This window comes from Saccopteryx bilineata, chromosome 2 (genome assembly GCF_036850765.1).
Source record: "Saccopteryx bilineata isolate mSacBil1 chromosome 2, mSacBil1_pri_phased_curated, whole genome shotgun sequence".
In the NCBI taxonomy this organism is placed as follows: Eukaryota; Metazoa; Chordata; class Mammalia; order Chiroptera; family Emballonuridae; genus Saccopteryx; species Saccopteryx bilineata.
In genome coordinates this window covers 8,357,658-8,377,945 of record NC_089491.1, presented here as the reverse complement: position 1 = coordinate 8,377,945, position 20,288 = coordinate 8,357,658, and the positions used below count along the sequence as shown (strand labels likewise).

Here is a 20,288-nt window from a genome sequence, read left to right as displayed (position 1 = left end):
CAACTACGCCGGATATAGGCAGGAAAGCGCGACTGTCGCGAGAACAGCCGGCTCCGCCCAGCCTCTCTGTGATGCCCTTGCAACCATGTTGCTTGCGGGCAGACGCCAGAGGCTGACGAGTGGAGAACTTGGCATCGCGGTAAGCTGTGATCAGGGGGGCTCGGAAGAGGGTTCGGGGCAGGTCTCGCAGGGGAGACAATCAGAGAGGGCTGCTCCCAAGATCCCGGTCCTCCTGTTCCCCATTCTCCCTTATCGTGAGGGTCACTCCATGGTCCCTGTCACCCAATCCCAGAGCCCCGCCCCTCCTCTGAGAGGTCCGCTCTCATTCCGAGACGCCGGGCCCCCCTTTAACTTCCCCGTGATATGTACATTTTAGTTAACAAAGCAATTTCGTCCGGATCCAAATCCGTTCTAACTCTTAATTCTAAGATACTGCGGTTCTCACAGTCTCAGACTTCGTCATCTGGGTCTGTATGACTTTCTGAGATTCGAGTTTCCGTCCCCAGCTCCTGCGTTTGGAGGAGACCGGCCTCCGGATCCACCGGGGCTTGTGCCAGGTGGTCTGCGACCCGGCCTCCATGACCTACGAGTGATCGGCCTGCCCCAGGTTCAGCCGCGGGAACGAACGTCGGAGACCTGCACCCACGAAGCCAGGTCGGGCACTCCGCACTCCAGCCAGGGGACGCTGGGTGTGGTTCTCCCCCTGTGGACTGGATGTCGGGGGCGGGGATGGATGAGTGATGGACGTCAGCGAGCAGGTTGTGAAGAACTGATCTGGGAGGAATGAGGGAGGGATGGCCATAGGGGAGCAGGTGGACAGGGCTGGACTTCAGTGAGGGGACGATGGAGGGTTAGATTGAGGAGCAGAAGGGTAAGAGCTGGTCATCAGGGAAGGTGAAGGACTGTTTTTAGAAGATTCCCCATCCCTGTAGGCAGGTGGGGTGACCAGAGGGGGCCTGAGCCAGCTCTGCAGTCTTGGCCGGCTCCCCAGACAGCCCACGCCCCTGTGGGCGGAGACCTGTGATCTCTACCCCTCCCGCTGAGGACCTGGTGTGTGTCGAACTCCTTAAACCGTAGAAGGCTATAAATAAATGTTTGTTAGATGTGTGGCTAACTTAATGAGGGCTCATTATAGCTTTATATATATGAAATCGCTGGATCCTCATAGAGCCAGTTGTTGGTAACATTATTACTCACATTTGGCAGGTGAGGAAACAGGCTCAGAGAGGTGAACCAGGGCGACATTGTTGGTGGGTGTTAGAACTGGCTTTCCAACCCAGTTGTGTATCATCCTGAATGAAGCCCACGCTGTTAACCGAAAGCTTCCCCGGAGGATTGCTTTCCTGGCCCATCGATGTCCATTATCAAGCGCTGATATTTGCAGGCCTTGGGCAGGCAGTGAGCGCCTGCCTTCTGAGTTCAGGACAGTGTACTTAGTGTGTGCTAAGTCATTGCAGCTCCAGAGAGTTGGGTGAGTCCACAAGATCAGGACTCGAAAGAGCAGAATTCCTGACTGGTTTTGCTGCAATCCAGGCGGTATAGCCAGGTCATTGAACTCTATAATCATTGGTTTCATTACTATAAACAAGGCTATGGTGAGAATCAAATGAAATAATAACTGTGAGAGTGGTAAGGTGCCTGAGAATTGCTTTTAAATTTTTATTTAAAAAATCTCTTTGGTTATGGTGGAGTTGGGCTCCCCGACATTGTGGCCGGCTGATGTCGTGCCATGTATCATTGGCCGATGCCACTCTGACAGCGTTTCAGAAGCTAGAAGTGATTCATCAAGCCAATCTGTTAGAGTCCTCAAAGCGCATGCTTGGAGAGGGCTTGAGGAAACTTCTCTAGGTCACCCCCTTGTCTAATGAGGAGAGAGGGGAACCTGGGACAGGGAAAAAGTATGCCAAGGTCTCACGGTAGCCAGTGGCAAGTCTGGGCCCAAACCCTGGTCACCTGGCTTGCCATGATGCTCTTTCTACCACATACGGCTGCTTATTGTGTGGTCAACAAAGACCAAAGGGTACGGAGCACCTGCCATGCATGTCTCAGATCACAGAGTGATGGTCAAGATGGTCATAGTCCCTGCTCTCAAGAAACTTACAGTCCATCAGATCAGCTCCATGCTTTGTGTGACTGTGCTGCCTGCTCTGCATGCCACGGGGCAGTGACAAATTCCCCAGGCCCTAGCTTTTCCCCTGTACCCTAGTGCTGTGGAGATTTCTCCAGTTCAAAGGAAGGATGCCACTCTTCTTCCGGAAGCGGAAACCCAGTGAGGAGGCTCGGAAACGCCTGGAGTACCAGATGTGTCTGGTGAGGGGAAATGGGTTTCCTTTGAGTTCATCCCCATCTCCACCTCTGCCTTATAACCCAGTGCTTCTCACTGCCCCCTAAACAAGCCTTGCTCCCTCCCCTGAACCTCCCCCACGCCCAGAGGAAATCTCTGACTTGGAGCAGAACAATGAGGCTGTCAGCCCGTGCTCAGCAGTGCCCTGTGCTTCCCGCCATACATTACTTGTTACATTACTTGTTCATGTGCTCTCCCTGCTGGCGCCCAAGCCCCTTTAAAACAGGGATCATTGGCCCACCTACAAAATGGACTAGTTGACCCAGAGGCTGTCCATGGTCCCTTGCAGATCTTTAATCCTGTGTTTCTTTGCCTAGTTTGTCCCCTTTGCAAGGATGTTTCGTTTGATACATAAAAACTCGTTTTTGTCCTTAGGCAAAAGAAGCTGGGGCTGATGACATTCTCGACATCTCCAAGTGTGAGCTCGCAGAGGTAAACGGGGGTGGTGTGCTGACTTTGGATTTGATCTGCCATTTTTTTCTTGAATCACGTGTCGCTGGGAAGGGCAGATCTGGACTGGGGCTTTCAAAAGTCCAGAAGCACTAGTCAAGAGGTGTTGCCTTAGGTTTTGTTCTTATCCCAAAGAATTGAGATGGTTTTTGGCATCAGCATAGTCTTCTCTAAAAACTGTACCCACAATTCCTAGGAGAAGCTGGGTTTCTCCAGCCTCTGCAAAGCACCAGGGATCTTTCTTTCGCCCCTAATCGATCTGATGGTGGGGATGGGGTGGGGGGGTTAGGGCTCAGCAGGGTAGTCTCCGCCAGCTCGATGGGAGGGCTGCCCGGGAAACATTCCTCTCCGGCCTTTCCCTGGGCTTAACCATTCTCCGCATCAGCGTTTCTCATTGTTCGCCTCCTGCCCCATCTGTCCCTCACACGTGTGCCACTTTGAAAACAAATCAAACACTGGCAGAGGGGAGGCCCTGACTCTTCTTTCTCTCACCTTAGATTCCATTTGGGGCTTTTGCAACATGCAAAGTTCTACAAAAGAAGGTGAGACGAAGCGTTTTCAGAGAATTGTTCATTGCATATTTGCGTGTTGGAAATCAGGTGGGGCTTTTAGGCGCCCCTCCCTGGCATCTTCTCTCTGGTTATCACCCTTTCAGCCTATAGCGGGTCTTTCCACAGTGAACAGAGCCGGCTCCGGCATTGGGCAGCCGTGGGTCACATCCTGCCTTTGCCCCTCATGACTTGGGCAACTTCCTTAAAATTTTTACATCTCAGTTTTTTCGTCTATGAACTGAACACATTCATAGCTTGACTCACAGAGCTATGGTGAGGATCTAATGAGTGACAGGTACAGACAGAGATTCGAGTGCACAGAGTATGATGCCTGCCCCATGGTAGGCCTGGGCAGCCTCATTGTTACTAGTAATAAAAATTACACTCACTTCATCCTGGTCACCTCAGGGAGATTAAGAGTATAATGAATGATCATTCAAAAAGTCTTGGCAGCTTTGAATGCAGCTAGATAAGGGTATTTATTCTAAATAAATGACCTGGTTGAAGGGAGGTGAGAACTGGTCCATACCAACAGTGGTGAGCTCCGTGACACTGGCAGCATCCATGCAGGAGTCGATGCCTAACGAACACGACACAGACTGAGCACAGGACCCACACCAGCCCCGAGCCAAGCACTTTCTATCCATTAGCGTGCTAGGCAAATGTGATAACCACTACACCACGGAAACCGGGCTCTGTCCATTAGCTTGTTAATCATCATGGCAGCCCTCGGAGATCAGGACAATAGCACAGGATCCCTTCTCAGAATGGAAGGTAGAGTTAGCCCTCTAGCGTCCCTTTTACCCTTGACATGCCAGGTCTGCCGGCCATCTGATTCCACATTGGAGATTCCCATCCCCATCACCCCTATGGCGTTTGGGAGAACGGAGAGGGCCGGGCAGGGCAGGGGGGCGGTTCTGTGCCCGCCCTCGGCCTTCCCCACCTGCTGATCTTCAGCCTAATGTGTCCTGCTGCTCCTCTTCCCCACGCAGGTGCTGATTGTCCACACGAACCACCTCACTTCCCTGCTTCCAAAATCCTGCAGCCTCCTGAGTCTCATAACCATCAAGGTACTGGGGCCCATCTCCCAGGCATCGGGGCCTCGGCCTGGTGTTCCAGGTGGCAGCCAAGCATCCCTCTTAGAGTTTATGCCAGACAGGCCTAGCATAGTAGTCACTGTGGGGCTTGAGCAGCGTGGTTTAGTAGGTACCTTCTACGTGCTGTGTGTGAGGGGGGTTTATGGGGAGAGCCCACACAGCCCTGCTTTCTGGGCGCTTGTGCACTAGGTGGAAAGACAAACCATCCACTCGCAGCAGGCGAACCAGCGGAGGGCGGGGAGGCTGACAGCCCCAGACAGATTGGAGCAGGGGGCATGCCAGGCATCCTGTTTGTCAGCGTGTGAAAACACAAGGACCCGGGGCGACTCCCTCCTGTCCGGCCGGGGACTGTGATGTCATAGTCACACAGCACGTGAGGTGTGGCTGCAGAATTTGCCACCCGACCATAGCTGTGACTGTGGGTATGCACACTGAGAGAAAAGACTGGCAGCATGGGCACCAGAGTGTTGTTATGGTTACGTCTGGTTTGCAGGAATAGGGGCACGTTTTTACTTCTCTTCATTGACCATCATGGGTTATTCTTTTTTTTTTTTTACTTTTTTTTTTAAGTTTTTTTTTTTTTTTTTTAATTTATTTATTTTTAGAGAGGAGAGGGAGAGAGAGAGAGAGAGAGGACAGAGAGAGAGAAGGGGGGAGGAGCTGGAAGCATCAACTCCCATATGTGCCTTGACCAGGCAAGCCCAGGGTTTCGAACCGGCAACCTCAGCATTTCCAGGTCGACGCTTTATCCACTGCGCCACCACAGGTCAGGCCGGGTTATTCTTATAGTCAGAAAAAAAGATAATATTGAAAGGTTTTTATATTTATTTATATATATTCATATTTCATATGTACTTCATATATGTGTATAGTATACATACATATGAATGCATATATTGATCTTCTATGCCTGTTATGCTCATTTTCATTCTTAAAAAAAGTTAGCAAATACAGGTAAGCAGAAAATGAGGAAAAACATGATTTCATACTGCAGAGGACTACTATGAATATTTTAATGCATGTTTAATAGTCACTTTCTAGGCAAATACATACTTTACCATGAAGATCTTTTTCTTTTTAAAATCTAAATGTCTGCATACTGTTCTCACTCACTCAACAGTAGAAACATTTGCTAAATGAAAGGCGTAAAGGGGTGCTGTTTCAGAGGGAGTGGGGCGGGTGACCACCCAGTTGCAGAGGAAAGGTCGGGTGGTCTGTTTCACCACCAGAGGCCCGGGGCGCCCGCCTGTCCTGGCCTCTCGGAGCCCGACAGTGGAGGGGCTGCCTCAGTTGGTCACTGTCCTCTGTGGGTCCCTGTTTATGTTGAGCTCGTCTTCCGTCCGCAGGTTCTGGATCTTCATGATAACCAGCTGACAGCCCTTCCTGAGGATATCGGGCAGCTGACGGCCCTCCAGGTAAGGCCATGAGGCCAGAAAACCCTCCCAACTGCCTAAGTGGGCAGTTGCAGCCACGCAGGCCTGGAGTGTCCTGGCTGTGACCTGGCCGGCAGTGGTGGGCACCAGCTCCCCTGCCCTGTGCCATTATAACACCCAGTGACACCCTCGCCTCTGCAGCCTGGGCTGTGGGCATCCCCCTACCATATTTTTGGCTTGTCCTTTCTGCAATTTTATCGTGAGCTTCCACAACTTTACAGAAAAAGAGCAGCTGGCGGGTCCACCTTTTAAAATGCTAGGTCAGCACTCTGACACACGCCTCCCTTCTCATTCTTGTCCCCTTGTTGTGGTGTGTCATCCTTGTAGTCCCTTCATTGTGGCGTGCCTCAGTGTGCCCTCTGGTGACCACGGGCTCCTCCCAGCCTCCAGGGAGGCGCATCTGGCCGGCCCCACTCACAGCGGAAGCAGCCGCTTTTCCTTCACACTGAGATTAAACTCCCTTCTCTCTGCTGTGCCGCTGGCCCTGTGGGCTGGGTCACCTGTCTCTCCAGCCTCCTCCCTGCTCCCCCCTTTGTTCCCTGCAGCCAGCTCTTAACACTCTGGCTTTTCGTGCCTGCCTCTCTCTCCACAGGGTGTTTCTGTCTGCCTACATGGCTTGTCTCCACCACCAGAATATCCCTGCAGATCCCTGGCTAAGGAGATCTACTTTACTCAAAGCCTCTGTGTCAACCCTAGATTGTTTCCCTGGACCACTAATTGCAGTATAATTACTAATTATGTGGCTGTGGGCTTGACTACCTCCCCCGCGAAAGTGCTCGCCTGTGGGGCCATGCCCTGCCCCCACAACACACGCTGAGTGCTGTGCCCGGCCGGTGCCAGATGCTAATGGGCCTCACTCATGGAGGGAACTAATGACTTGAATGAACAGCCCTATGATGTGGGTGATGCTACTGCATTTTACAGACGAGAACGCTGTCCGGAGAGATGACTAACTGGCCCAGAGTCATGTAAGAACATGCGGCCGAACAGAAGTAATTGCCACCACTTAGAGCCACAGTGAATACCTTGGTGTAGGATCTTTGGGGACATTGTTAATATGTATTCTTTTTTTTTTTTTGTATTTTTCTGAAGCTGGAAACGGGAAGAGACAGTCAGACAGACTCCCGCATGCACCCGACCAGGATCCACCCGGCATGCCCACCAGGGGCAATGCTCTGCCCACCAGGGGGTGATGCTCTGCCCCTCCGGGGCGTCGCTCTGTCGGGACCAGAGCCACTCCAGCGCCTGGGGCAAAGGCCAAGGAGCAATCCCCAGCGCCCGGGCCATCTTTGCTCCAATGGAGCCTTGGCTGTGGGAGGGGAAGAGAGAGACAGAGAGGAAGGAGAGGGGGAGGGGTGGAGAAGCAGATGGGTGCCTCTCCTGTGTGCCCTGGCCGGGAATCGAACCCGGGACTTCTGCACGCCAGGCCGACGCTCTACCACTGAGCCAACCAGCCAGGGCCAATATGTATTCTTTTATAGAATTGCTGCCATTGCTGTTTTGTAACGTTTGGATACCTGACAATAACTCATTACCATCCTTGGTTCATCAAATATTCATCTGCCACATTATTTTCAACGGCTGCTTAGCTCTCCACTGTATCTATGCCTAACAGCTCCTTAGCCCATCGTCCTCTTGACCTTGCTCACCTCACAGCCCGCATCCTGGAGGGAGCACAGCCTTCCGAATCCCACAAGCCCAGGTTCTGTCCCAGCATGAACAGCTGTGGCCTGGGAGCTTGGGCGCGTCCACTGTCTTTATGCAGCTGTTTCTTTCTCCTAACACTGGGGTACTGAGAGCCTCGTCATGGGCTGCCTCACCCGATCCCTGACTCGCGGCCTCTTCTCCCTCCCTTCCTGATTATGGGACTGTTGCTGTGCACTTTGTGGTCTGTAAACAATGAACCTTCCGCCAGAACCAGGTTCAAGGTCTGGCTTTGCTCTAGTGGGCACATGATTTCATGGGGATGAGCCTCAACTTTCTCATCTCTCAAATGGGGCCATAACAATCCATACCTTTTCCACAAGGCTGCCAGGAAGAGGTAAAGGTGTGCATGGTGCCCAGGTGATTCCGGGACCGAAGCAGGGGTATCACTATTGTCTCTAGGTAGAGTCTTATCAATTTTTCCTCTTTCTTAGGTATTGAATGTGGAAAGGAATCAACTGACGTATCTCCCACATTCCACTGGGAACCTGACCCAGCTCCAGACCCTCAATGTGAAAGGTAGGCGCCAAGAGGCCTGTGACCCTCAGTCCGCGCTGTCCCAGCCAGCTTCCTCCTGGGAGCCACTGAGCATGAGGGCAGCCAGTCCCGAGTTTCTCTGCGCACTGGACTGACCTCCTATTAGGTCTGTCTGTCTCCGTGGTAACCAGAGATAGGAACTCGTGGGGAGGAGGGCAGACAGCGTTGACAGCTAGGCCTCTGGGACGCCACCATTGGTATTTATAACAATGAGAGAGTAGCGGACTGACTGGTGAGAGCGATTCAGGAGCCCCGGGAACAGTTCTGAGTAGCGCTTCACGCCCAGTGAACAGCGTTTCCACATTCAGCAACGCAGGGAACCTCATGACAGGGTGTGAGGTCTGGAGAGGGAGGGGGTGTTATCCTCAAGTTACCAATAAAGAAAACGAGGCTCAGGGAGCAGTGACTTGCTCAAGACCACCCAGTGTGATAAAAGACAGAACCAAGAACCTAGCATATCAGTAGGGCGCCTGCCTCGCCATGCCCCCAGCCCTTCCACTTCTGGCTGTTTTAAGCACTTTCTGTGCAGAATGCCTCGGTCTACCTAAATGCAACGTGAGTAATGATAAGAACAACCGTGCCCCATTTACTGATCCCTTATGATGTGATAGGCACTGTCCTGAGGACCTCAGATGCATAATCTCATTGAACCCCTCAATATTCCTATGAGCCCAAATGGTATTATTTTCCCATTTTACAGATGAGAAGACTGTGCCCAGGGAGGTAAAGTTGGTTTTCCAAAGTCACCCAGGTAGTGAGTTGTACAGTAGCAACTTGAGCCCAGGTCGCCGACACCCCTCTGTCATGTTCTTCCTCACGGGGTCTTGGATGGGGTCCGAGGGAGGCACCCACTTCCCCAAAGGTCCTGGTGGCTGTCAGGTAGCAAGCAGGTGACAAGAGCTTTTGGGTGGTGAGCTGTGCCGTTGGGAATCTTTCCAGACAACAAGCTGAAGGAGCTTCCAGACACCTTGGGGGAACTCCGAAGCTTACGGACTCTCGACGTCAGTGGAAACGAGGTTCAGAGACTGCCGCAGATGCTGGCGCACGCTCGCACTCTGGAGGTAAGCGGAGCGCGTTCGCCTGGGGCTCTCCCTGGCCTGCCTACCTCCCTCCTCCCCCGGTGCTGGACCTGTCCTGGTCACGGGGGTTGGGGTCGCAGAGAGCTCAATGCACGGTCCTTCAGAGCTCACTGAGTGACTGATGTGTGGACAGTTGTAATTATGTGACTTTTGCTGTCATAATGGGGGCATCAAAACATATTTCTAGAGTGAAGAGGTAATACCAAATCCTGATGGGGATAACACTTTGTAAAAGAGGTGGTATTTGAGCCAGACCTTAACAGAGAAATAGGCTTGCTGATGTAGACAAGGGTAACAGGTACTCACTAAGGCCAAGCCCTTGACCTGCACTAGCTCCCTGAATCCTCCAAAAATCCCATGAGGCACATACTGCTGTGCCCCTTTGCAGATGAGGAAACTGAGGCATGGCCTGTTTCAGAAGCTTGCCCAAGGGCTGCACAACTAGTAAGAGCAGAGATGGGACTGCAGACTGGGCAGTCTGGATCCAGGGCCTGTGCGCCTCTCCTCTGTGCGACTTGGCCCCCGGAGCGGGGACTTACCTGTGCGCAGTGACACACGTCTGACCAAGCATCCCAGAACCCTCCGATGAGCCGTCAGTGAATTAGCTCTCAAGCCGGACTGCTGACCATGGGCCTCTGTGTCAGGAGCATGGAGAGAGCAGAGGGAGGTGACTGACCCCAGCGGCTGCTCTCCGCTGCCCTGGCGGCCAGCTCGAGGAAGGACAGGGTGGTCAGACTGCTGTCCGGGCAGGCTGGAGGAACAGGCCAACGCTGGGTGTTTTCTGTGCAGCCCCACAGAGCTTCCAGCTATGTTAGAGATGTTCGGTGGCTGCTGTCATGATGAGTAGCCACTAGCCACACGTGGCTATGGGACACCTGTGTGTGTGGCTAGTGTGACCAAGGAACTACATATTTAATTTTATTGAATTTTAATTTATGTTTAAATAGCTACCTGTGCCCAGTTACTACTTTATTGAATGGCACAGCTCAGAGCAGTGTTCATAATTCTGAAGCTGTTCTAAGACAGCTAATACGAGCTTTGTGATTCATCTTACATCGGCTCTCTAAACAAAAAGTGTTTGAGCTTTTTAGTGGCACCTTGAACGAACCTGTTTATAGGCTGAGACAATAACAGCAGCCATTCTTAGTTGAGGCCAGAGTCTTTTTCACGTATTATCTCCTATTACCCAACAACCAGCCTGCTAGGTTGGTGACATTGTGCCTGCTTAACTCTGAGGGAGCTTCCGCTCGGGGACCTCAAGTGGCCTGTTCCAAGGTTCACAGCTGGCCCGTGGAGAGTGGAGTCGGAGCTGGCCAGGGCTGCATGACTCGGGGCAGTGCCAGCCAGCAGCTGCTCCTCCTGTCGATGATGGAAATGTCCCACAGTCTGTGCTCCAGTGTGGGAGCTGTGGGCAGCACTTGAAATGTGGCTGGTGCGACTGAGGCACTAAGCTTGAAATTCTCTTTCATTTTCATCAATTAAAATTTAAAGTTAAATGGCCACACATGTCTCATGGCCACCACAGTGGGCAACGCAGCCCCAGAGTGCTTGCTCTTATGCCACCAAGCCGCCACCCTTTACTATATGTGATTAATATGACTCATCTCCATAACGTGTTTTTTTTATTCAATGAGAAGCAGGGAGGCGGACAGACAGACTCCTGCATGTGCCCCAACCAGGATCCACCCAGCAAGCCCCCTACTGGGCAATGCTCTGCCCATCTGGGGCCAGTGCTCCATTGCTCAGACAACCAAGCTATTTTAGTGCCTGAAGTGAAGCCATGGAGCCATCCTCGGTGCCCAGGGCCAACTTGCTTGAACCATTCAAGCCATGACTGTGGGAGAGGAAGAGAGAGAAGTAAGAGGGGGAGGGTGGAGAAGCAGATGGACACCTCTCTTGTGTGCCCTGACTGGGAATCGAACCTGAGACTTCCACACGCTGGGCCACTGCTCTACTGCTAAGCCAACCAGCCAGGGCCTAATATGACTCATGTGGGGTCAACTTCTTTAGATTCAGTTCCTCTGGATGAGCTTTTCGCTCTGGGACCTCCCAACCCCAGGCAGTCAGTTTCTCTGCTCCAGAGCAGGCTCCCCCTCACCCCACAATCCGTGTTCACTCCACACCCAGCAAGTGTGGGGGTTGTGCTGGGGGTCCCGGGAGGGGCAACTGAGCTGCTCTTCCCACACCTTGTCCCTCCTCCAGGGCTGTCCTGGCCCCTGAGGCCTGTGTCTGTTTGAGGCATAGCGATGATCAGTTCCTGAAAGGGGCCTGAGGTGGCTCATGCTGGCACTCGGGGACATCAGAAGGCCGACGGGACGTGTGGGAGTGGCAGGAGGAGGCCTTGCTTAAGCAGAACTCCTGCTGTGGCTGTGGGCAGCTTTGTGGATGTGTGTGTGGACCTAGGGCCCCCTTTCCCGGGTTTCAGAAACCTGTAAGCATGTGTGTGAAATATTTTTGTGAAAAACATCATACTGCATATTGTTAAAAATTCCAGTATTAAAAAGAAACATTTCATTTAGAAAAGTACCCTGGAATCCACCCTTAGAGAAAACCACTATGAGTCTGCTATACGTTACTCTAAATTATTTTCCGATAAATATACTAATTTGAGACTATGAGTATTTTCTTAATGGAACTTTATTCTCTATGCTGTCCTATAACTTCCCTTTTATTTGCTTGTTCATGTATTTATCTAAACACATTGAGTGCTTGCTGCATACTCGTCACTGTTCTAGGAGCTGGGGACGCAGACGGAGTGAGACAGGTCAGCTCTCCCTACCAGGCAGAGGAGATGGTGACACACATTCATAAACAAACCGGGTGGTTTGCGACTGAGCTGAGCCGTGGGGCGAACAGCATATGTAAGGTGGGGTCTCCTTGTGTCTGCAGACTCTGAGCCTGGACACCCCATCCATGGTCTACCCGCCGGTGGAGGTGTGCGGCGCTGGCACGGAGGCCATTCAGCGGTTCCTCTGCAAAGGTAGGCCCTGCAGTCCCGCCTGCGTCAGCGAGCACATGTGGCCTCCCCCCACCCCCCGGGCTAGGAGCAACCCAGACTTGAGGAGGCCACAGTTTGCCAGGAGACGGGCCAAACCTTATTGCACAAGGAAATAAAATGACAGACTGTGATTACGAGAGGACAGTGGGGCCTCGGGAAGGACCGTCTGAGAAAGTGCTCCGTTGAAGGCTGAGGGGTGATTGGGAGACTTAGACCAGAGAGAAGGATGTTCCTGACAGGTGCATGCTGCTGGCCGGCGCGGGAAGGCCGGGAGGGGGGAGCTGCAGGAAAGGGGAGAGAGACGGGCCTGAAGCGAGGTGTCTGGGGCCCCCCTGCAGGAGAGGAATTGATCACATGTGCCTCTTCCAGCTGCAGGGGGGAGGAGGGATTAGAGGGAGCAAGAGGAGAGGATGGGGGCCAGGTGGGAGGTCACCGGGTCCTCCAGAAGAGGCCCGATGGTGGATGGGACTCCGGTGGCAGTGCAGCAGAAGAACCGAGCCCTAGGGCCGCCACCGGGCCGGGGGCCAGCAGGGAAGCAGCAGAGGGACTGAGCCCTAGGGCCGCCACCGGGCCAGGGCCAGCAGGGAAGCAGCAGAGGGACTGAGCCCCAGGGCCGCCACTGGGCCAGGGGCCAGCAGGGAAGCAGCAGAGGGACTGAGCCCCAGGGCCGCCACCGGGCCGGGGGCCAGCAGGGAAGCAGCGTGCAGCAAACCTTGGCGGTATTGCCGGCCCCTCCCGACCACGGCAGTAAGTGAGATGTAATCTTTCTGCTGCTGCTGGTGGTGGTGCGGCAAGAGGGGGTTCTTGTCTTCAATTTGTCAAAAGAAATGCAGTATTTGTGAAGTGCAATAAAGCGGTCACCTCCTGAACTTCTAGAACACAGCCAAGACTCACACATACATGGTCACCTGGTTTATGATGAAGGTGCCCTTGTGAAGCAATGAGAAAGGAGAGCGAAGTTCTTTTCAATAAATGATTCAGGCCCTGACCGGTTGGCTCAGCGGTAGAGCGTCGGCCTAGCGTGCGGAGGACCCGGGTTCGATTCCCGGCCAGGGCACACAGGAGAAGCGCCCATTTGCTTCTCCACCCCTCCGCTGTGCCTTCCTCTCTGTCTCTCTCTTCCCCTCCCGCAGCCAAGGCTCCACTGGAGCAAAGATTGCCCGGGTGCTGGGGATGGCTCTGTGGCCTCTGCCTCAGGCACTAGAGTGGCTCTGGTCGCAACATGGCGACACCCAGGATGGGCAGAGCATCGCCCCCTGGTGGGCAGAGCGTCACCCCCTGGTGGGCGTGCCGGGTGGATCCCGGTCGGGCGCATGCGGGAGTCTGTCTGACTGTCTCTTCCTGTTTCCAGCTTCAGAAAAATGCAAAAAAAAAAAAAAAAAAAAAGATTCAGGATCAATTGGATATACATGGGGGGGGGGTAAGAACCTTACCCTCGCCCTTAAACAGGAGACAAGCAACACTAATCACAAAAGATTAATAAATTAGATTTCACTGAAATAAAAACTTCTTTCCTCCAAAAGACACCATGTAGGGAGCAGAAAGGCAGGCCATGATAGTTGGAGATGACAGTCGCTATCCATAGCCAACAAGGGACTTGTTTCTAGCAGATAAAAACAACTCCTAGAGTTTAGTGAGAAAAAGGCATTGTCAAAAGACAGTATAGAGATTTTACAAAAGAGAATGCTCAGATAGCCATCAGTATCTGGAAACAAAGGGGCTCAACATCATTTTAGTCCACAGGAAAATGCAGATTAAAACTGCAAAGAGATACTTAAACCCTAATACAGCCACGGAAATGGTCACGATTAATCTGTCCATGCCAAGAGTTAGCAAAGACATGGAGCAACAGGGCTTCCATTCGCCGTAGGCGGTATCGGTAGCCGTATCTACTCCAGCTGTACGTCCACACACCCTATGACTCGTCAGTTCCATGCCGAGACCAATGCCCAAGGGAAACGTGTGTGAATATATGACAAAGGTCCAGTGCAGAGATGTTCACAGCAGCACCATCTGTAATAGCCCAGATTGGAAACAACCCCGGTCCCTCAGCAGCACCATGGACAAACAAGCTGTCTTCTACTCACCTGTGAACACGACACAGCAATCGAGGGCAGACACAGGCACCAGTCTGTGAGCCTCCCTGACCCAGTGTGGGCGGAGAAGCCAGACACAGGAGCATGCGCCTGAGCTCTGACCAACACTGCGTCCTCGTGTCAGGGTGTTCACTTTTAGACATTCATCAAACTGCACGTGAAGACTTTGTGCCCTTTTCTGTACAGAAGTTATGTTGCAGTTATAAAAGGGGAAAAAAAGTTGCACACACCGTAAAACAGGCAAACGTGTTTACCAAATTAATAATGTGCAACAGATGATTCTAATGTGTACCCTGGTCAGTGGTCAAGCTAGACCACACCCTTTATTGCCTTTAAAAAGATTATAAAATTATGCAAATAACTAGGTATGTAGGACACTTAAAGAATAAAGCAGTGAGCAATTGTATATCTACTACAAAGTTTAAGAGAAACTTTCCATTTATTTAAACTGAATAGTAGATATATGTATGTATGTAAAATTTTTGGTTTTGCTTTTTTAGTAACACTAAAGAAAAAAACCCAGAAAAGGTATACTATATGAGTCTACAGTCTTTTTTTTCCACTAAAAATAAGCCTTGAGCCTTTTCCTACCTGCCTCGTTTTAAATTGCTATGTAGCATTTCACATGGCGGAGCCCATTGTTGTGAACATGGAGGTTCCCAGCATTCCATTCTTGTGAACACTGTAACCCACACCTCTCTGGCACAGCACGAGTATTCTCTAGGGCAGGCAACAGTGGGGTGTGCACAACAGTGCAGACAAGCAGACTATATTACCCTCTGGAGGGTTTATATGAGGTTAAGTCCCTGTGAGGAGTGTCTGAGAGGACCCTTCCTCCTCCACAGCCTAGCTAACACTTGGTATTATCTTTAAAAGTCTTCTAATCTGATAGATAAACAAGAGAGCCAATTATTATTTTAATGTCATTTCCTTGATTACTTGAATATTTTTTCATATGTCTACTGCCTAGTTTTAGTCTTTCTTGTGAACTGCCTATATATATATATCCTTGGGTGGGGGAGATAATTTTGACTTCATTGAAATGTAAAACTTCTCTATCTCAAAAGGATAGGATACTATCATCAAAGCTGAAAAGACGAGTTGCCACCTAGAAGAGGAAGTGGCACATAGACCCAAAGTTATTACTGTATTTCCCCATGTATAAGACTCACCTCTTTTAGAAAAATTTGGGGTCTAAAAACTAGATGCATCTTATACAGTGGTTGTGGCATTTCAGATGCCATAGATGGAACTGAGGCTGAGGCAATATATGAAGTCAGTGATTCGTCATCAGACACAGATGAGGACAAGCTAATGGATGGGAGGTTTTTTTCTTTCTTTTTTTTTCTTTTTCTTTTTTCCGAAGCTGGAAACGGGGAGGCAGTCAGACAGACTCCCGCATGCGCCCGACTGGGATCCACCGGCATGCCCACCAGGGGGCGATGTTCTGCCCCTCTGGGGTGTCGCTCTGTTGCATCCAGAGCCATTCTAGCGCCTGAGGCAGAGGCCACAGAGCCATCCTCAGCGCCCGGGAAAACTTTGCTCCAATGGAGCCTTGGCTGCGGGAGGGGAAGAGAGAGACAGAGAGGAAAGAGAGGGGGAGGGGTGGAGAAGCAGATGGGTGCTTCTCCTGTGTGCCCTGGCCAGGAATCGAACCCGGGACTCCTGCACGCCAGGCCGACGCTCTACCCCTGAGCCAACCAGCCAGGGCCTAGATGGGAGTTTTGACAGTGATGTGGAGTTGTATGAATTTTATGATGAATAACACTTGATTAATAACTTCATGTAGTACATTTTTTTTTTCAAATTTCAGGCCCCAGAATTGAGGTGGATCTTATACATGGGGAAATACAATAGCTATAATATATAAAAAGCACCCATAAATCAGCAAGAATAAGGCAAACAACCCAATAAAAAATGAGTAAACTATACAGGAGGAACTTGAGGGCCAGAGGAGGCCAGCATCCTGCTCAAGGTCTCACACGTAAGAGGTCATGGGTAATGCTGGGTCTTAAACCCAGCCTTCAACTACTAATCTTAGGCTCCCTCCTCCCCCCACCTTATTTCTACTTGGATGGTAAAGAGGCAGGTGGGCCTGTTCACTCAGTGGAAGCTTAGTGAGCGCTGGCCGCATTGCGGCCCAGGCGGCAGGACTGGTGAGCAGCCAGCGGGGAGCCCAGTGTAGGGCAGGGGAGCACTGGCCTGAGGCAGGGGCGGGATAGGATGCTGAGGAGGAAGGAGGAAGGCAGGGGCAGCAGGAGCTGGTACCTCCGGGTACCCAGGCTGTGTCCTCCTTCCTGGTCAGCTTGTGTCATCTCTTGCAGAGTCAGGGCTGGAATACTACCCCCCTTCTCAGTACCTGCTGCCAGTCCTGGAGCAGGACAGTGCTGAGAATTCCCAGGACAGCCCCGATGGACCCATGGACAGGTTCTCCAGGGAAGAGGTAGCGTGGCAGGTAAGGTGCGCCTGCCTGCTGGCACGTGGAGAGGGGGCCCTGGGCACTGGGGGGATGCTCAGAGCTGCAGCCCCTGGACTCCTCCATCAGACGAATTCCCTCCATTCCGACCATGTGCTTAGATTGCTCTGACGAGGCCGGCTCCGGCCACCTCGCCTCGCCTGTCCACCAAGCATCAGCTGCACCATGCTCCCCTCTGACGTTCCTCTGTCTAGAACTTTCCCCACTCACCTTCTCCCACCAACTCAGTCTCATCCTCCCATTCTGTTTAAACATCATGTCCTCTGAGAAGCCTTCCCAACACACAGGTCAGGTGTCCCGTCACCTGTTCCCAGAGCGCCCTGCATGTGTCCTTGGGAGCACTTATCACAGCTCTGAGTCAAACAGGAGATGTCGTCCAGTGTCTGCCCTGCTGGATGCTTCATGAGTAGGAACCATGTCTGCTTTGTTCATTGTTGTCTCAGCAAATACTGCTTGCCTCATGCCACTCACCATACAGGACACCTGTCATGCTATCAGCTTTGCGAAGAAGTCAGACAGGCACACCTGTCAGCACCAGCAGCAGGCCGGCTCTGCCAGGCTCCTGTTCCATGCACACACGTGAAGTACAGGCACACCTGGGAGATGTGGGTTTGATTCCAGACCACTGCAGTGAAACAAATATCATAATAAAGTGAGTCACTTGAATTTTTTGGTTTCCCAGTACATATAAAAGTACTATACTGTCATCTATTAAGTGTGCAATGACATTATGTCTAAAAAATGACCTGTGTTGGCGCAGTGGATAAAGCGTCGACCTGGAAATGCTGAGATCCCCGGTTTGAAACCCTGGACTTGCCTGGTCAAAGCACATATGGGAGTTGATGCTTCCAACTCCTCCCCCCTTCTCTCTCTCTGTCTCTCCTCTCTCTCTCTCTCTCTCTCTCTCTCTCTGTCTCTCCCCCTCCTCTCTAAAATGAATAAATAAAAATTAAAAATTAAAAAAAATGTACATACCATAATTCTAAAATACTTTATTGCTAAAAAATGCTATCATTTGAGCCTTCAGCAAGCCCTAATTTTTGACTGGTGGAGGGTCTTATCTTGATGTTGATGAAAATGCACTATTCGCAAAGTGCAAGAAAGCGGAGCATAACAAAGTGATGTATGCCTACATATATTTTTCCAAAGGCACAATGATCTGTAAGTGGGTGCACAGACGTGGGTCTGAAGATGATACATGGGGTAGGGGTGGGGGAGCCAGGATTAGGACTAGGAGTGCTCAGTGGGGACTTTAGTTTTTGTTTTTTTTGTGTTTTTTTACAGAGACAGAGAGAGAGTCAGAGTGAGGGACAGACAGGGACAGACAGACAGGAACGGAAGGATGAGAAGCATCAATCATTAGTTTTTCGTTGCGCACTGCGACACCCTAGTTGTTCAATGATTGCCCTCTCATATGTGCCTTGACCACGGGCCCTCAGCGGACCGAGTAACCCCCTGCTTGAGCCAGCAACCTTGGGTCCAAGCTGGTGAATTTTTTTTTTTTTTTTTTTTTACAGAGGCAGAGATAGACAGGGACAGACAGACTGAAACGGAGAGAGATGAGAAGCATCAATCATTCATTTTTCATTGTGCATTGCGACTTCTTAGTTGTTCATTGATTGCTTTCTCACATGTGCCTTGACCGCGGGCCCTCAGCAGACCGAGTAACCCCTTGCTGGAGCCAGCGACCTTGGGTCCAAGCTGGTGAGCTTTTTTGCTCAAGCCAGATGAGCCCGCGCTCAAGCTGGCGACCTCGGGGTCTCGAACCCAGGTCCTTCCGCATCCCAGTCCGATGCTCTATCCACTGTGCCACCACCTGGTCAGGCCCAAACCAGATGAGCCCACGCTCAAGCCGGCGACCGTGGGGTCTCAAACCTGGGTCTTCCGCATCCCAGTCTAACGCTCTATCCACTGAGCCACCGCCTGGTCAGGCGGGACTTTAGTTTTATATGCCACATTTTAATTTTTTAGAAGGAGAGTGTGTTCATATATTATCTGTATAATTAAAGATCAAGTTTTAAAACTTTACTTCTGCGCTGGCTGGGTAGCTCAGTTGATAGAGCTAACAACTCTGCAAAAGAGTTAACCACCCTGATGTTGTGTGAAGATTATAGAGTCTATAATCATTGAGTCTATAATCTTCATACAACATCTGGGTTAGCATGTCATCCCGAAACACCAATGTTACAGGTTTGATCCCTGGTCAGGGATATACGGGAAGAGGCCAATGAACACACAGCCAAGTGGAATAACCAATAAATGCTTCCCTCTCTTCCTTCTTCTGTCCTTTCTCTTTCTTTCTCTCTCTTTCTCACTCTCTCTAAAATTCATCAATCAAAAAGAAAAGAAAGAAAAAACACTTCTACATCAGGATAGGAAAAATTCTATTTCCTTATAGGATGCTGCTTCTATAGCTCCAAGACTGGCTGGTCTCAGAGCCTGAGAGATAACTGGGACCACTAAAAAGTGTGTGTGTGGGGGTGTTGATGTTTAAGCACTGAAGTCGCTCATGCTCCTTGTTATAAACCTAAGCAATATGAAAATATACCCCATAAGTGGGTGGCATCTGACCCTGCAGCCAACCCCCAGAGGTAATCACCAGGCACTGACTTGTCTTGGCAACGACAGATCTCAGGGTAGAGTTTTGTCGATGTTGTTTTTACAAGGGGGATGTGAGCTGCACAAGGAGTGAAAGATGGAGGCACCTTTCTCTGTGGCTACACCCACATTTGCCCCGTTATTTGAAAGTTGTGTAGTCACTGGATTGATGCACCGTGACTCACTGAAGTAATCACTTGCGTTTCACTCTTTTGAACGATTCTGCAGGAATTTATGAGACAGCCCTGTGCATTTGGGAGTGCTGGGTGGGCCAGGGCTGGGCACTGCAGGAGTGCTGTGTTATGACGACGCACAAGGGCCTCAGGCATCACACTCTTGGTCTCCTTTTCTGAGTACCCAGAACGGTCTTGAAGACCCTCCTACGGTGTGCCACGCTGCATGGTGTCCACTAGAACCACATACCCCCTCACTCCACCCACCCCCACCCTTCTGATGCTGTACTCTGGGTGGGCCTGGGAGTTGGAGCGGCGCCAGGGGGTCCGCCTTCTCTGACCATCGTCTTTTTCCCTCAGAATAGGTTTTCAGACTATGAGAAGAGGAAGGTAAGGAAATGCCTTTTGTCCTCTGTCACTGTTCTCCATTAAAAATCTCAACAATTATGAAATACCCGAGGAAACAAGTCCTCCCTGCTTGTAGATTAGAGAGTAAAGCAAGGCTCTCCCCTTCCATCCATCGCCTCAGCACGCCCTCACAGCCTCGGTGGGTGTTAGTATCTCCACTTGACAGATGAGGAGACCGAGGCTCAGAGAGTCTGGGCCCAGCCCCAGGCTCCACCAGGGAATAGTCTGTTTTGTCACAGTGGGGCCGGGGGGGGGGGGTTGCTCGGCGTTAAGACCCGCAGCCTGCACTATTCAGAGTCGCGGTGGGATCGCCCTGCTCCCATGTCCTGAGGCCTGCAGCACCT

General features: G+C 51.3%; 1 protein-coding gene across 1 annotated transcript in view; it reads left to right on the top strand.

The window, feature by feature from the left end:
* The first annotated feature begins 7 nt into the window (after positions 1–7).
* Positions 8–20,288, top strand: part of LRSAM1 (leucine rich repeat and sterile alpha motif containing 1) — a 42,840-nt gene continuing 22,559 nt past the window's right edge. The window contains exons 1-12 of the mRNA XM_066256157.1: positions 8–139; positions 507–654; positions 2,207–2,310; positions 2,720–2,776; positions 3,292–3,336; positions 4,338–4,415; positions 5,789–5,857; positions 8,014–8,098; positions 9,056–9,177; positions 12,085–12,175; positions 16,614–16,744; positions 19,897–19,926. Of these exons, the coding sequence (XP_066112254.1) occupies positions 2,239–2,310; positions 2,720–2,776; positions 3,292–3,336; positions 4,338–4,415; positions 5,789–5,857; positions 8,014–8,098; positions 9,056–9,177; positions 12,085–12,175; positions 16,614–16,744; positions 19,897–19,926 (780 nt within the window). The 5' untranslated portion in view covers positions 8–139; positions 507–654; positions 2,207–2,238. The remainder of the gene's footprint in view (positions 140–506; positions 655–2,206; positions 2,311–2,719; positions 2,777–3,291; positions 3,337–4,337; positions 4,416–5,788; positions 5,858–8,013; positions 8,099–9,055; positions 9,178–12,084; positions 12,176–16,613; positions 16,745–19,896; positions 19,927–20,288) is intronic.